The 17,749-nt window shown below is 47.2% G+C and overlaps 1 protein-coding gene across 2 annotated transcripts in view; it reads left to right on the forward strand.

Moving 5' to 3' along the window:
- The window catches only part of TTC23 (tetratricopeptide repeat domain 23), a 109,481-nt gene that overhangs the window by 66,613 nt on the left and 25,119 nt on the right, over positions 1-17,749 (forward strand). For both annotated transcript variants that reach the window (XM_082617557.1, XM_082617558.1), the window contains one exon: positions 5,985-6,090. In XM_082617557.1, coding sequence (XP_082473683.1) covers positions 5,985-6,090 — 106 coding nt within the window. The remainder of the gene's footprint in view (positions 1-5,984; positions 6,091-17,749) is intronic.

Below are 17,749 nucleotides of genomic sequence, written 5' to 3' on the forward strand. Positions count from 1 at the left end.
GCGGTGTGTGTGGTCATGGAAGACTTCCCTACTGGGCAGAGATGGGAGAGGAAAGGAAGTGGCAACCTTGGGCTGCAACATGGCCCTGTCTTGCACGAGGATGACAGTCAAAGCTGAAGGGTAGAATGGCCAGCTCTGGCAGAGCTGAGAGAGAAAGCTATGCAGTCTCACAGCTGGTCAGTTATAAAAGAAACACAGCAAGCTCATACGTCATAGTGACAAGTGGACTTGAGCTTCTGTTGAATTAAGGCACAAATTTGAATCAAAGCAGAAACGGAGACACTTGGTAGAAGGCACTTTAACGTCTGCTCCATCCACTGTCCACTGCCTGACCCCCTCCACGGTGTCTCTCTACAATCAGTGCTCAGAATTCCATATGTTGGCAGCTCGCTCTTTCCCTAGCCAGTCTATTTAATTCTGGACTGAGTCTAATTCTTAGTAACTATTTCTCTGACTCTTAAATAGTTCTTCATTACATTGACTTGAAAATAGCCTTTCTGTGACTTCTGCCCTCTTGATAACCAGGTGTTAGATGAGAAAAGCATGCAATTTGAAATCACAGGCCTTAGTTTGAATCCCTGTTCTGCCATTGACCAACTATGTGACCTTCAGACAGTCGATTACTCTCCTCGAGGCTTCATTTCGCCATCTGTAAATTAGGCAGCTAACATCACTCTCACTGGTCATTTTGAGATTAAGCGGAGCTGGTGTATATCGATGTTATTTCCCTCCTTCCCTCGGTCCCTCCCTATCCTAGCCCTCAGCTTTACAAAGAGATCCTGGCAATTACCATTGTCTTCTCTTTGAGTGTTCTCATCTCCAGGGTAAATAGACCCAGTTTAAGTCCACAAATGTACTTTGAGCTACTTGTGTGCTCTTCACTTTGCTATGGGAGAGGAGATTTCCCTCTGAGTCACTGATTCCCCTAATCATTATCAAAGTGGGAAAAAAAATCTCTCTCCCTCCCCACAAGAGCTGGGGTTCCACACTCAGAACCCACCCAGTGTTTTAAGTTGAGTGTTCATATGGTGGGGTCTGCCTGCATAAATAGAAACATCCTTTTTAGTAGTCATCAAGTTTTCTCTTCAAAAACTGTTATACATTTTACAAATCCAAGGGGACAGGCCCAGTTAGATAAGAGTCTGCCAGCCCTGGCTCTGGCTGTGTCTGTTGACAGCTGGGTTGGCACTGAGGAATCCTTGGTTTCCCCCAGAAACACATAAGAGGACCAGAATGCAACAGCTGCTCTGTACCTTGCCAGGGCTTGAGGCAGTTGGTCTTGTGAATAAGTTTTTTCAATTAATGACCTTACTCCATGTGGGATATTAAAGGTGTTTTTGTTTTTAACCCAGTACGACATGCTAGCAGCTGAAGAGATTTAAGAATATTAAACATTCCTCCTCAGCCTCAAGATGACAGTTGATAAACATATAACCATAAGATATCAAAAACTTCAAAGGATAAGAGGAGAGATGCAAGCCCTGGGGTGATTAACAAATAACGAGGAGGAGTGAGCGTAGTCAAGCCACAGATCCCCAGCAGGTCCTAGTACTCGGGCCTCTGTATAAAGCCGGAGAGGCAAGCAGGACTCCTGTAATTCTGTTCACCCTAACAACTAGTCCCTAAATGCTCTCAGATGTATGTAACAGGGGTATTTATATTATCTTAGCAAACAAAGTGTTGTTGCAGAATTGTGAACAGTGGTTTAGTTTGGAAAGATTGGGTAATCTAATCACTAGCTTTGTCAACTTCCTCAGTACTCACTCCCTCAGGAGGCCTCCTGCATGGTGTGGTACTGTGGTTGTCAAACTGTCACCGCCAACACTCATGTTTCAAGGAGGGTCTTTTGGGGGTGGCTGGATGGAAGCAACTGGGTGGGCTTCCCAGGCTCTCTCTACCTGCTTCAGTGAGAGCAGCTCCACACTTAACCTGCTTTGTATGTTAGAGAACCATTCTGTTTGGAATAAAAGGGGTTCTTTTGCTTTAAAATCAGAAACTTTGGGCTTCCCTGGTGGCGCAGTGGTTGAGAGTCCACCTGCCAATGCAGGGGACGCGGGTTCGTGCCCCGGTCCGGGAAGATCCCACATGCTGCGGAGCGGCTAGGCCCGTGAGCCGTGGCCACTGAACCTGCGCGTTCGGAGCCTGTGCTCCGCAACGGGAGAGGCCACAACAGTGAGAGGCCCACGTACCACAAAAAAAACAAAAAAACAAATAAAATCAGAAACTTGAAAAGCAGTGGCATCATGAGGTTTGCATCCTTTCATAAGTTGCTTTTCCACTCAGTGGTGTGTTTTTGAAATGTTAATACATATAGATAGAGTTCAATCATTGTATGAATAAACCACAATATATTTGTTCCCCTGCTGATGGATGTTTAGATGGTTCCCTATTTTTCACCATCTCAAATAATGCTTCAGTGGAGTTGAGGGCATTTTCCGTATAGACACTGATGGGTGGTGCCCTCTAAGCTGGACCAGAGGGAAGGGACATCAGGAGGGATGGATGGCTAGTGAGATGTGGAGAGTGGACAGAGGACGAGAAGCTGCATGGATGTGATAGAGCCAGGACTCCCCAACAGTCAAACAGGGTCTGTGAGCTGCGGGATCCAGAGGTAGCACAGATTAAGCAATGATGAGGCCCAGAGCATCATGGGGCACCAGGTGGCTGAGGGTAGGGAGGAAAATAAGCCTGTCAAAACCCAAGAGGCCAAAGTGTTAGCTGGGTCATTCGCTGGGTGTTTTAGTTTGCTCTTTTAGCTCCACTCTGCATCCCTCACTGTGCCCACTTAAGTACAGTGTCAGTGGGCCACCTTGCCCTCTGGCTGGGAGGCACACAGCCTTGACCTTGGAAGGAGAGAGCACAGCTTATTTATTCCCTCAGCTCCTCCCAGCAAGGTCAGTGCAGGTGGTCTGCATCCATTCACTGAAAGCCACAGCTCCCTCCCCTATAATTTATCTTTCCAGTTCCAGCAAATGCTCCCTCCCTTGCTCTGCCTGTGATGTTAAAGCAGCCTGTTTGGGGTCCTGCAGTCTCTTCCTTAGGTTTCCTCCGTGCAAACTTCTTTTCTTTTATCAACTTCTTTTCCTCTATTCATCTGTTAAACTGTGCCATCTCTTTCTTGCCCAGTAGGTGCAGACCAATCTTACGGATACTGAAATCACTGAAAATGATAACAGGAGGAGGGGTGGAGAGGAAAGTAGTGAGCCGGGTGCTAAAACCTAGTGAGGGGCAGTGTCTGTGAGTTTAGGTAAAATCAAACTACCCCATATTTTTGTAGTTCGTCTGTTAAGCTCCTTTAAAACCAAAAGCCCTGCCTAATCTTTATGTGAATTCCTAGGGTTTGAATAATATTTGGCATGTAGAAAGCATTTAAAAATTAAGATAAGTTGAATTGAATAGGACTGAATTAAATTAAACTGAATTGAATTTTTCTGAATAAATGAGATTGCACATTTTAAACATCATGGGTTCCCTTCTCCACTGCCCTCACCCCCACTCCCGCATATGGTTTTTAGAAGCTTTGCGAACATCAAATAACAAATTAGATCAGAGACTGAGTTTCTGAAGTAAATAATGAATATTAAATGTTTGCTTATATTAGCATCTCATACAGCAAAACAATGAATATTTTGTGATATGTTCAGATCCCCATAAGATTTCAGGATCCACTTTCTTGATAATATGAGCATTTTTGCTCATGGAAAACTTTGCTTCCAGTTTCCAAGACAAAAGGCAACTTAGAGAACTCTCAGAACATGTTAATAATTCATTTGAAAGTAATTTTGATAGACATGCATCTTTTACATTGCCTCGAATTATAATATTAAGTGGAAACAACATATGAAATCTTTTTGAATTTGAATTTGAGTTTTAATCAATCTAAAATACTGTGTGTAAAATGTCTTTGTAACAAGACGAGTTAAATCTCTTCTGGCGTCAGAGGGTGCTCTCTTCAAAAGTGGATTCTAGAGATAGTTAACCCAGGGAAAAGACAAAGTAAACATGATCCATTTGCATTTGGGGTGGGGCAAGCGTTTCCTCTCTTTTTTCATTTCCCTGAGCACTGAACATTTGATCCTTTCACTCTAAGCCTGCGTCCTATTTGAAAAGCATTTCTAGTCAGAACTTCAGGCCAAATCGAGGATAATGACCAATCTGGGGTTTGCCAAAATCAAGTATTCAATTTATTTATATCCTGTAATACAGGGGTCCCCAACCCCCGGGGCGCAGACCGGTACCAGTCCGGGGCCTGTTAGGAATGGGGCCGCACAGCAGGAGGTGAGCGGCAAGCAAGGGTAGCTTCATTTGCCACCCCTCCATCGCTGGCATTACCGCCTGAACCACGCATCCCCCACCCCCCACCCCCACCCCACCCCACCCCTGGTCCGTGGAAAAATTGTCTTCCACGAAACCGGTCCCTGGTGTTAAAAATGTTGGGGACCATTGCTGTAATAAGAAAAGTCATTTTAAAACAAAGGATATTGTTAGCATTTACAAATATGAAATTCTGATTGTTCTAACACAGCAATAAAAGTTATTACCAGCAATCTTGATTTGGAGTAGCCCCTATCATAAAAAGTCTAGATCTAGTTAGTAACTAGTGGATTTTAACATATGACAAATGAGGGGACAGTTTAGAGTCTACCCTGCTTATTATCTCAGAAATGCATTAAGCTGGTCATCAGAGGAGCAAGTCTCTATGGCTTTGCTGTCTCACTGCTTGGTCTGGACTAGAAGGTTCTAGTGGTATGGCTTTATCTAGTCTAAGATTTAGGCTGTTAACTTTTCATTTCTTTTTCATTTGCGATATCGATTTAAATTTTTTTTTTTTTTTTTTTTGCGGCACGCGGGCCTCTCACCGCTGTGGCCTCTCCCGTTGCGGAGCACAGGCTCCGGACGCGCAGGCTCAGCGGCCATGACTCACGGGCCCAGCCGCTCCGTGCCATGTGGGATCCTCCCGGACCGGGGTACGAACCCGCGTCCCCTGCATCGGCAGGTGGACCCTCAACCACTGCACAACCAGGGAACCCCCCGATTTTAATATTTTTGACAATTTTTATTATCCTCATTTTATAGATGAAAACACTGAGGTTGCTGAGTGGGTGATTTGCCCAAGGTACCTCACAGCTAATAAAGGATGGAGATAAGATTCTGACCTTGATGCCCTGCCTTCAGATTTGCTGTTTCTACCATGTCATGAATGCTGACCTTCCTCCTGCCCTGGTGCACACTGCCCAAAGCACCCCAATTCTTTCAGCCTCCAGGAGCTATGACTAATCCATGGGATTATTTACTTGTTTGTTTGCTTAATATCTTTTAATTTGAAGGGATATAGTTTGTATTTTATTTGAAAGGATTATTTTTATTTTATGTTCATAGGATCATATGGTGGTTTTTTCCCCTTAAAGAATTTTTAAATGGGCTTCATTTTCATTTTCAAGGAACTGAGCTGTTTCCTGTGTTCGGCAGCTCCTGTGGTCCAGTTTGCCGAGGTTATAGGCAAATGGGCTTGGCGGACCAGGCATGGGGGTGGGGTCGGGGTTTCTGTGGGTGAGGCTGCTGATACTAGGGGTAGGTCCCCTTCTCTGGGCTGACCAGCGGGTAGGGTTCTGTGCTTGCCCACTTCCCCTGCAGCACAGGCACTTTTTAATCCATCTCCTTCCTCCTGGAAACCCTCCCCACTCTTCTGCTGACACTGCACTCATGGGAGCATAGACTTTTAAATTATTTACTTAGAAATAAGCCCTGGCCACAGCATCGAGCTATCTGGACTCAGCGTCCAGGGCTTGGTGCTTTCTCTCTCCACTACACAATGCTTTTAAAACCGAGCTCTCCCAAGAGTTGATTGTGCTTCCACATAAATCATATTGTTTAGCTTGCTAGAAATTTCCCTGGCTTTCTGCTTATCGCTCCAAGAACAGTTAGTTCCCTGCTGCTGCTGCCAAGCATGTAAACAAATGTGTGTCTTCTTTCCATGATGACAGGCACATCTCATCGTCCTGAGCAGAAACCCCTCTCAAGAGGAGGCAGCCATGTCCGCACACTCTGTCGCCTGTGCTGCTGTGGCTTCTGGGAGGCCTGAGCACCATGGTGAGAGCGAAAGCGAGCCTTCCGTGGGGGACAGCGAGGCCTGCTCCCTGCCTGTCCCATGTGCGTCGGTGTCTGTGGGCTAGGTGCCTTTGGGATGGGTGAGCAGGTGGTTAGAGCTGGGACAGACCCTTCAGAGAGCCTTCTCTGTTAGCTTCACCAGAGTCCAGAGTCCTTTGGTTTCTTTTTTCAGCCTTCCTCTAATCTTTTACTCTCAAATACAGCAAATCTTCATCCAAACATAGCTATCAGAGCCCCAGAGAGTTCGTGCTGGGCTTACAGGGAAATCTACTGGGCTTCCAAAGGTGATCTATTTTTAAAGGTCGTGGAGCTACTGTGGCAACGGATCTGACCTGCTGGAACTCTGGCCGCCAGACTCTCACAGGGCTGAGCTTTCAATCAGGATGAACTTACACGGCTTCAGGATTCCAAAAGGAAGTTGTCATTTATGAGTCATATAGTTTTTCTTAGCCCCACATCATAGGTAGAGCAGTGAGCTTGGGAGTTCTTTAATCCTCCATCCTGGGCTCAGAGCATACAATAAGCCTCTACTGATGGAGAACATGCATTCTAGTGACTTTCTTTGTTGTTGGTCAGAATATTCATAAACAGAGTATAACTCATAAAGAAGACAAGAGGTATATTCCAAGGTGTCAGCTAAAAATACTTATGCACTGTATGAAAATAAGGTCCAGTGTGCCATCAATTTGAAAATCAGTATCTGGAAGGCTTGAGGTTGAGGTTCAGGGAGTAGGAGCTGGGCTAAGATGAGGAGGCTGGTGTGGGGAGAAGATGAAGGAGGAGCCTCAGCGAGCAGCCTGGTCTGCAGAGGTCCCTGGGCCAGGCAGGGGCTCCTGTCCAGGGAGGAGCTGGGGAAGGGGATACCAGTGTTTATCTTTCTGTCCATCTCACCTTAAAGATCCTTCATTCTGGTCTCCTGGAGCTTTGAGCACCTTTTCAGAGCTGGAGGATAGAGAAGGCAGGCAACCTTCCTTACCCTAACTCCCTAGAACACTCCATACATAGCAATCAACTTCAAAACCTTCAAAGAGCCAACATTTTAACCAGTTTATTGGTGGCTAAAATTCCTTTAATAGGGGAAAAGAACCTTCCATGCCACAAGTACTAATAGGATACTTAAAATGCAAACATGATGGAAACCCCTAGATTAGCAAGAGTCACAAATCTAAATGTCTATAGGAACCAAGTAAGCAATGTGAGTGAAGCGGGTAGTCATTAGAAAACAGTAGCAGCAGCAAGCATAAGTATAAATGGCAGCTAACTGTTGGCTGTAATCTGAGAGATGCAATAGGGAGTGGTGAGGACTGTGGCAAACTGGAGAGGCCCCTCCCCTGTCGAAGGTGAGCAGCTGTTATTCAGCTCCAGACCATTACTGTCATGTGGATAGCAGGCTTGTATTAGCAGGTCTGCTTTTTCAAGAGAAGGCAGAAATCTGAATTTTTATGTGAAATCAATGCATAGTTGATGGTCACCAAGTCAAATATGTTTCAGGCTCTGAGGGATGCAAACAAGTGTGAGGGCTAGATCCCTAACTTCTGACCCGGGAAGCATGAGTATAATAAGTGGTTGTCAGGTCCTTCCTGTTTTTCTTGGGGGGCTCATGGGTTGAGAACTGGAAGTTTCTGAGCATTTAAACTGCTGGGGTGTGGGGGAGGGGGTCTACTCCCAGAGAATACCAAGCAACTACAGGAGGCTAAGGCCAGAGACCATCTTTGCCTAGAGGGATTCCCGTTTGCCAGCATCTCAGCTAGTGCTCAGTGTACACACCTGATGAATGTATGGATTAGGTGGGGAACAACAGAAATCATTGTCCCTAAAATACTTGTTTCTTGTAGCTGCAAAGTTAGACCGTTCTGCTTTGTTTAATTATAGAATCAGAAACAATCCAATTATGTATTTTTTTTCTAAGTTTTCCAGTCTAAATATGGTGTTGGTATAGCCTCCCCTGTACATAGAGAATGCCACTAATACCAACTTGATACAGATAATTAGGTCTGTGAAAATTTAATGACCTCACACAGTAATAATAGCTAATTCTTACATAGTACATACTGTCATGGTTCTAACCATGTTATACTTATTAACTCAGTTAATCCTCACCACAGCTCTGTGAGTTTGGTACAAGTGTTCCCAGTTTTCAGATGGAGAAACTAAGGCACAGAGGGTTAGGTAATTTCCCAAGAGCCATAGCCAGGGAGCGGTAGACTTGAACCTAGGCTCTTGACCTCCATGCTATATTATAAGGACTGGCACTGCACATGCCCTTTTCCCTTCTTTCCCCTCCCAAAGAGTGTGTGGCTTTGGGGAGAGAAAGGGACTTGAGAAGAACAACGGTGGCCCAAGGAAACCAGTTTGAGTGCCGTCTGGGAAGGGGCCAGCCCAGGAGTGTGCACAGGCTCTCAGCCCCCATTCTGCCCCATGTCTCTTTGGCAGCTCAGACTGTTTGGTGACCTGCACCCAGAAAGCCGACTTGCCAGTCAGTATCTGAAGGAGGAGGAGGATGAATAGGGAAGGATAAGAAAAAAACTTCCCCCAAGAGCAGGGAGTTGGACAGTCGCAACTGGCTTTGCAGATTAGGAAGGGGGTCACTTCTGCCTGAGGCCTGGAGGATCGATTGCTTGAAAACATATTGACTCACAGAGGCCTCAGGGACCCGAACCAGCAGGAATCATAGCAACAATCATACTAGCAACAATGACAACAGCAGTAGCAGGTGCCGGCACTGTCACGAACATGCCCATTTAATCCTAACACGCCTCGGAGGCAAGATGACCGCCCATCTTACAAAGGAGCTACCAGCCAGCTCTGCATACCACCAGCACCATCAGTCGATATCCTCTCTACGCGTTGCTCTACCCAAGAAGGACAAAGCCCCAGTCAGTGTAAGGATGCTCCCTTCTCAGGCTCAGCTTCCACTAATCAGGAGACACTGGAAATGTCTATCACCTTGACACCAACAGGAAGAGAGTTCACTGAAGGCTTGAAGGTGAGTCAACACTAAGTGAGGAGGCTGGGCAGAGAAGCTGGTGGATCAGAACACATGCTTGTGCAGAGGCAGCATGAAGCCCTGGAGCAGGGGCAGAGAGGAGCACCAGCCCTTGCCCCTAAGGCCTCAAGCCAACCATCGAAATGGGCACATCAGAAAAGAATCAAAGCAAAGAGAAACCACAGACTATTCCTACTGTGTTAACAGGCTTGAATGTGCTGCTGTGGGAATCTTTGTTCCCTTGGTGACAAACATGGGGAAGACTGTGGACAATGAATGAGCTCTTCGGCTGGCATTTTAAGATAGTTTGTTCCGGCTCTTATCTGCAAGTGCCTAAGCACAGTGGCCTGGGCCCAGAGGGTACAGCCGTGTTACATGCATGGACTCAGCTTCCCCGAAAAAGCAGGAAGGAGCGGGGTCCCCCGCAGCCAGGAGCTGCAGTGGCAGTGGGCAGGCGACTTCCCACCGTCTTTCAAGGTGCCTGGTTTTCATGTACCCCTGCTGTCCCCTCACACCAATGTGGCCAATGCGGTAATGAGAGAAACCCACCCAGGGCTGAGATTTCTCCAGGCTTCTGCTACCTCCTGGAAGGGGAAAGGAAAGGCAGGCATTTGGAATTTATCTTTGTCTTGACAACTAAGGGGGGGACCAGCCTCCCCACCCTAGCTCTCACCCAGGCAGGACTCTCTGGCCTGGACTTTGGTCATTTGTGGTTCAGAAGTCCCAGCCAGATCTCCTGGGAGCAAATCTGCACGTTCCACTGAGTGCCAAGGAATCCACGTGCACGGGAATCTCAACTCTGCTCTCCTATGCTTAAACTAGTCTGTGCCAAGTACAGTTTGTTTGTTTTTTAAAGAATTGTTAATAGGAAAAATTTCTCATCTAGGGATTCTCCATAGCCTACTTGCTAAATGTCCATTGAAGGCATTGCCCTCGGACAAACAAAACGCCACTGGCCAAGAAGCCAGTGTGTTTCAGGCTCCACAATCAAACTAATCCCTTTGCTCTGTGCCTTCCTGCATTCCTTATGGAGACAAAACTGCCTTAGAAGTCACGAAGGATTGTGATTGCATAAGGGCTCCCAATTCAGGCTTGTAGAATGTCACTAACCTGAGCCTGGCCAGCTTCCCAGAGCAGCCATAGACAAACTTGGTATTAACAGCTCTCCCAACCCTGCTAAGTCTCCGGGCATTGGCCTTGTGTTTATAACTCTTCTCCTAAAGGATATTAAAATGAAATGGGCTGAAGCCAAGTACATTTTAGTGTAAACCTTTGAGAGGCAGAGCCCGCTGAGCACGGGTGGCCTTGTTTGGAAGTGGCCCCATCTGTAGCCTGGGCTCCAGCAGGCCAGGGAGCTCTGTAGGTTCCAGAGACAGCAGAAGAGAATGGGCTATGCCCCTGCCCGCCTTGGGGCAGGTGGTGGGATCCCTGGCTATGTGGACAGACTCATGGGCATGGGGTGCATTCCCAAGATCTAACTCCCTACGCACGGATATGTATGTCTCCCAGGCCCCCACTTGTCCTGGCCTCTCCCCTACTTGTATACAGTAGACACGAAATATGTAAGTATCTGAAGGTAGGCTCTGTATCTCCATGGAGTCTCCTCTTTTTTACCCTCCTCCATCACCGCTTTTCTCAGCTCTTCCTCCTGTGGCCTGCTTCTCAGCTTGCCCCATGCTGGGACCTGCCCCACCCACAGCCTACTCCCTGCTCATGGTGTTACTGATGCTCCTTGAGCCCCATGTGTCTCAGAGAGACTGGAAATCAGACAGAGGCACCCAGCTCCAGTGGGCTCCTGACAGGTAATGTGGCCACCTGGGAGCAGCCACGGGAAGGTGTTCTTCACCTTCCCGTGGCCCTCCTTGGCTGCCTGTGCTGCCTCCGTCGCCCACCTCCAACCTGAGGCCTCCAAGTGGGGCTTGTGGTGCAGGCCTGCAGTGGGAATGAGTGTAAGCTGCTGCTGGCCACACCCACCCACCTCTCTCTTCCTCCTCACTATTCCCCTCTCCCTCTCTCTTCCTCCTCGGCCTTCCCACCCGCCTCAAGTCCTGTGTGTTCTGAGAGACCCTTCCCCAGCTCCTACTCAGGGCCCACTTCTTATTACAGAATGCCCAGCCAGCCTGAGCCTGGTGCCTGAGCTCCCCAAGCAGATGTCAGCTTCCATCCTGCTCAGTGCTCCACAGGCCAGGTGGGAAGGGGAAGCATCAGAGAGAGAGCAGTGGGTGAGGCCAGAGAAGAAAAGGGAAGCCTCTTACCCTGTTTTCCACCATCGTTAGTAAGACCCCCTCTCAGAAACCTCTGGAAGGCACCTTAAAGCACATCCCATGTAGAGGACTGGGGTCCAAGGTGTGGCCAGCGTCACGCTGGCAATTAGAGGCAAAGCAAGGCCTTAGACAGAGGCCAGGCGCTGCCTACCTGACCACACTCCAGAACCAGAGAGGTCGTGGCTCTGAGGGTGCTCTGTCCTCAGAGGTCCAGGGAGCCCGGAAGCCCCAAAGGTGGGGGCAGGTGTGGGCTGCAGGGGTTGGCAGCTCTTGAGGCCAGCAGAGGAGTAGAAGGTGTGGCCTTTTCCACCCCAAGTCTGTGCTGTCGGTCTCTCTTCACAGAGGGACAACCTGTGGCAGAACTGAAACCTCACTGAGCTTTGCTTACAAACTGCCTTTCATCTTTGTGTCTGAGAACAAAGTCTGCGGCTTTATCCCTCTCCTAGGGAGGATGATGGACTCTCTGATAATCACTTTTATGAGGCTCTGGTGTTTCACTTTTGTGCTGGCTAATAATTTATGTTCAGAACTTCTCAGAAAAGCCTAAGTTATTTATACCCTGACTTGGCTTCAAAACATATTATTAGGGCAGCTTATGGAAATGACATATACTTCACCAAGACAAGCAACTGTGGCAAGGCAACAGGCCTGGGGCGCTGGGCACCTGATCACGACTGGGTGGCCCCAAGTGGGACTCTGGGTGGTGTTGGGGGTGGGGGGCAGTCCTGGTCAGCTTCCTGGTGGGGAGGACATTCAAGGCAGGCAGTCCCTGTGGTGACTGAGCCCAGACCAGGCCTGTGGGCACCAGGCACTATGCAGACACTTCATGCACACTTTGCTGTGTGAGCCTCACCCAGCCTGCCGCCATTTTGGTCACCTTACTCTACTGATTCAAACCTGCCCCCAGAGATGGCCATGGACTTCCAGGGACCACACAGCTCAGGAGCAGCAGGTCTACTGCTCCCGGATGCCCTGTCCAGGCCCTATGAAAACGTTCCTCTTGAAGGTGGTCTCCAGTGTGGACCACTGAGGGCCATGCAATGAGGAGTCAGCCTGTCCGGGGCTTCGCCTGCCCTCAGGCTACTCTGTGGCCCCCACAAGGCTGGCAGGCAGCCTCAGGGCAGCTGCCTGTGCAAAGCCCCAGGCAGCTCCCAGCAGGGTCTAAATGGGTTCAATCCATTTGTTCGCTGGGTGATAGCGCTCCTCTGGGTTAATGCCAGGCTAGGATTTGAGAGTTTCCATATTCAAATTCCCTGGGGTCCTTAATGCTTTTGCAGTTAGTGCAGAGTACAGTTTCTGAAGACTGTTACAAAAGACAATTGTCACATTGTACACACAGGCCTCCCTCATAATGAGAGTTGTCCTCACCATTCCAACTCTTGCCTTGGGACAGCCTCAAGAAAATGAGCCCAGGGTCACTGGAATTTATTTTAATTAAAAGCCTCCTGACCTCCTGGGTGCCAAATCGTAACCCCACATTCCTCTTGCTCTTTGAATGGAGCCCTGTTTTCTTTTGCCTGTATATGAACATACAGATGGAATAGAGTCTGAAGGGGCCTCTGGGAGACATTAAGCCACCTTGCCCGCTGGGCCACACTTACCCCCTCACCCTAACTCACAGACAGCCCCGACATTCTGCGGGAATGAAAATGGGAGAAGATTCATGGCCTTGGAACACCTGTGCCACTAAGGCTCAGATTTACAAGCTAAGTCATGCTCCTGGGCTTTAGAAAATGACCTCATCTCTTGCCGAGGCCACCAGCATCAGGTTGCCGAGGCTCTTTGTGAACCCACACCCAACTTCAGGCACAAGGTCTGTGCCAAGAAGTGGCATCCCACCCCAGGGGCTGTGACCTCCTGTCCCTCTGGAAACCCCACTGTCACTTGTGCCAGGTGGACCTCCTGGGGGATGCCCACTCCCAGGAGAACCAGCTCTGCTTCTTAGGGAGTCACTCCTTAGCTGTAATAATAGGACAAATTTGCTCTCCCCTCAAAGAGTAATCATGGGATTCATAGTTCAGAAAGCTAATTTAGGGGCTTGGGGGATGGGGGAAAATAAGTCAGGGTCTTGCAATAAAAGAGCTTTCCTATATCCCAGGTAAAAATAAAAGTGGTTTCAAATTTACAGACAGGGAAGACGCCCACAGTGTATGCCCTGGACCTTCCACTGTTCCCGAGCCCTAGGCTGTTCTCATATATAAGGGTCCTGACATGATGCCTGACATGTGGTCCGCTTGTATGTGACAACAGCTGTCAGAGACCCCTCCTCCCTGGCCTTGCCCCCCGGTGACTAAAGACCTCCCAGGAACAGAAATGGAAGAAACTTGGACCTTTTGAGAAACTGAGGACTCTGAAATGGGGAAAGGGGAGCAGCAACCTTAGGAGCTGACCCCAGAGGGCAGATTCCCAGTCAGGGCCTGTCGCTGACGTCTCACCACAAAGCCTAGCTTTTTTCCACTTCAGTAGCCATGTAGCCTTAGTTTGAGTAATAAATTCCTTCCTTCCCCCAACCCCTTCCTTCCTCCCTCACTTCCAGTCCCTCTTCCAGAGATCCAAATATGCTAACAAGCATCCTCTTTGGAAAATGTGACTAGGCCTCCCTGAGTTAGAGGTTTGAGCCATTTACACACTAGTATGAGTTAGACCAAGGAGCTTCCTTTCTCCCAGCATCCTGTGAGATCAGTTAGACAAAGGAAAGGGGCATCTGGCACTAAGCTCTAGGGGACCAGCCGAAATGGGGTGGTTTTGTTGGGGGAGGGGGGCTTGGTCAGCATGTGACTGCCAGGGGAAGGAATACTAAGAGGTGGGAGATCTTTACCAGAGAGGGGCTGGAAAGGGACAAAGCGCAGCTATGTCCACCTGTGTCTGGGAGACCGGCTCCTTACCCAGGAAAGGAGGGAAATGCTTCCCATCCCTTTTGATCTCTTCCTTTTTCTGAGCCTGGCACCACTTCTTTTGCAAAATCCCAGGGTCAGAGACTCAGTTCTTACCTGTTCAGTCCCAACTCCTTCCTATGCCCTTTACAACTACAGGTCTTCAGAGCAAGGGCTCATCTCTGGGGAACGAGGCTGAGACTCGGAAAAACTTCTACTCTTCAAGAAGGGCTCAGTTACATTCTTTGGTTAATTCCCAATTAGACAGAAAATTAAAATATCAGCAGTACTCCATTCCTGAATAAACTTGTTAATTTTTAGACATGGAACATACATCTCTGTAATGCTTTTAGAATCAACAAAATAAGCGCCACATCATCCCCACATTTACTGTCATCAGATTATCAAAACAACCAAAGTTAATATGTAGTCTGAACATGTAATCTGTAATATTTTCTCCCATGAGCCAGCAAGGACTAAAGAGATGTAACATTTTTCATGTACAGTTGTAAAATTTTCTCCTACCAAGAAAAAATTTGAGTAATACTCTAGAAATCCATCTGCTGGTCTGGCAGTGGATAGACCCCCCCATTGAAAGAGTGGAGCAGGGACTCCAGTTCAATAGACTTCTGTCTAGTCACAAAGTCTGGGGCCAGTCAGCTCCGAGACCTCTCTGAAAGGCAGCACGTCCCAGCCTAATTCTCGCTTCTATCTGGCAACTGCCTAGATCCTAAGCAAAGTAAATCTTGCAGATAAATGAAACTTACTTGTTTTCACACCTAAGTTTTCTTTAGGTTGCCTGGATTTGACAGACACATTTGCCAAGTGTTTACTTCTCTCCTTTCTACAACAGATCACATGGGATGTACCTGAATCTTTTCTGGAGGCCCACCACGCTCATTGTGAATTTCAGGGCTGTTCTCAGAGCTCTTGAGGTGTACGGAGCCGTCTATCTGCACGTGATCCCAGGCTTCTGTGCCTTTTGACCACTCTGTCTGTTTTCCAAGTGTTCCTGTCCTCTCCATGTCCATCTCTGCTTCCAGTGTGCCTGCTGGTCAGCCTAGTATGGGTGAGGGAGGCTCATAGCCACAGTGATCGAAACTCCCTGAAACTAAAATGGTTAACAGTTACTGAGCACTGACTAGGTGTCAGGCACGTCATCAGTTGTGTGTGCATTAACCCATTTACTCCTTACAACAACCCTATAATGGAGGCGCTAGCCTAAAGGTTCCTTTTTGAGGTGAAATAGCCGAGGCCAACAATGGAGGCGCACAGCCAGAAGGTGGCAGCACTGGAGCCTGACGCAGGCAGCCCCTGACCTGCAGAGCCTGCCCTCCTTCCCACTCACTCCCGCCTCCAGAAGCGACCATAGTCTTCACAGGCCGGCCCCTTCCTTGCTCCTCTGTGAATTCTGGAGCCCTGAGTTCATGGAGGCCTCTTTGGAAGCACCTGGCATTCACATCACAGTCTGAGAAAAACTAATTTGAGGGCCCACCCTTTGGAAGAATATCCAAATAGATAATACACTGTCCTGTCTAATCAAGAAAAATGGGGAGAAAGCACAAAAACAATATTAGAGGTGAGAAAGGGAAAATAACCAAATACAGAGGAAGTCTAAAGAAGCCAAAGAAAACATCTGATCTTTTTGCTCATGTGTATTTGTGCTACACGGTACATGTGAGATTTCCAAATGGAAATGTTAAGTAGACCGTTGTATGTATGGTTCACAATCGTCCCCAACACACTTTATGTACTGTCATGTGTCCCCGTGAGGTTGTCTCCAGCAGGCACTTCAGGGTGGCGGGAGGAGGTGTCCCACGTCCCTGAGGGAGGAAGACAATCACATTTCCCTCTGCTAGAGCAGGGGTCAGCAAACTTACGGTCCACAGGGCAATGTAGCTCCCCACCCATGTTTATAAACAGTTTTCTTGGCACACAGCCAAGCTCAATTTCACGTGTCACCTCTGGCTGTTTTTGTGCTGCAGTAGAGACCATTTAGTCCTCAAAGCCTAAAATATTTACCATCTGGTCCTTTATGGAATAAGTTTGCTACCTCTGTGCTGGAGTCCTATAATTTTTCCACTTTCAGGCTACTTTCTACTTTATAGACATTCTTTTTCTTATATTCTTTTCCATTATGGTTTATCGCAGGATATTGAATATAGTTCCCTGTGCTATACAGTAGGACCTTGTTGTTTATCCATCCTCTGTATAATAGTTTACATCTGCTAACCCCAAACTCCCAGTCCTTCCCTCCCCCACCCCCAGTCCCCTTGGCAACCACAGGTCTGTTCTCTATGTCTGTGAGTCTGTTTCTAATTCATAGATAGGTTCATTTGTGCTATATTTTAGATTCCACATATAAGTGATATCATATGGTATTTGTCTTTCTCTTTCTGACTTATTTCACTTAGTATGATAATCTCTAGTTGCATCCATGTTGCTGCAAACGGCATTATTTCATTCTTTCTTATGGCTGAGTAATATTCAATTGTATATATGTACCACATCTTCTTTATCCATTCATCTGTCAATGGACATTTAGGTTGTTTCCACATTTTGGCTACTGTGAATAGTGCTTCTGTGAACATAGCAGTGCATGTATCTTTTTGAGTTATAGTTTTGTCTGGGTATATGCCCTGGAGTGGGATTGCTAGATCTTACGGTAATTCTATTTTTAGTTTTACCTAAGTAAAAACCGTTTGGAGACAGAGCTTGCCAGGAATGCATATTTCTCTTTACGAAATGTCTCAACAGGATTCATTAATAAATGCTAATAGCTTCTTTTCAAAAAACATCTTAAGATTTTGTACTTATTCTATCAAAGAAATGGTCTGACTTCTTAGTATCATCCACATAAAATGAAAATGAACTATGTTTAAGACTTAGAGGAAACAAGGTAAGTGGGCTTTTCTTTTTTCCTAAGTGGTCCACAGTTTCCGCCATCTGCCAGGCCCTCTGGTGTTTTTTTCCGAAGAAAAAAATAAGCCCGGGGGATTCTAGATGCTTCTTGCCTTCTACAGCTTTCCCAGCATCCTCTCCTCCACCAGTGGTTTTTTGTTTTTTGTTTTTTTTTTTATCTTGGCAAGACTCAGCATAATAAATTAATATGAAAAGGTGGAAAAGAATTAAGTGCTAGAAGTTTCTACACTGAGTAACAGTGAGGAACCTCCACACTGTTTTCCATAGTGGCTGCACCAACTTCCATTACCACCAACAGCGTAAGAGGGCTCCCTTTCCTCCACGCCCTTTCCAGCATTTGTTATTTGTAGACTTTTTAACGATGGCCATTCTGACCGGTGAGAGGTGGTACCTCTTTGTAGTTTTGACTTGCATTTCTCTAATAATTAGTGATGACGTTGAGCATCTTTTCATGTGCCTACTGGCCATCTGTATGTCTTCTTTGGAGAAATGTCTATTAAGGTCTTCTGCCCATTTTTCTATTAGGTTGTTTGTTTTTTTTGTTGTTGAGTTGTATGAGTTACTTGTATATTTTGGAGATTAAGCCCTTAGTTTCT

This window comes from Mesoplodon mirus (genome assembly GCF_964341445.2).
Source record: "Mesoplodon mirus genome assembly, chromosome: 4".
Lineage (NCBI taxonomy): Eukaryota > Metazoa > Chordata > Mammalia > Artiodactyla > Ziphiidae > Mesoplodon > Mesoplodon mirus.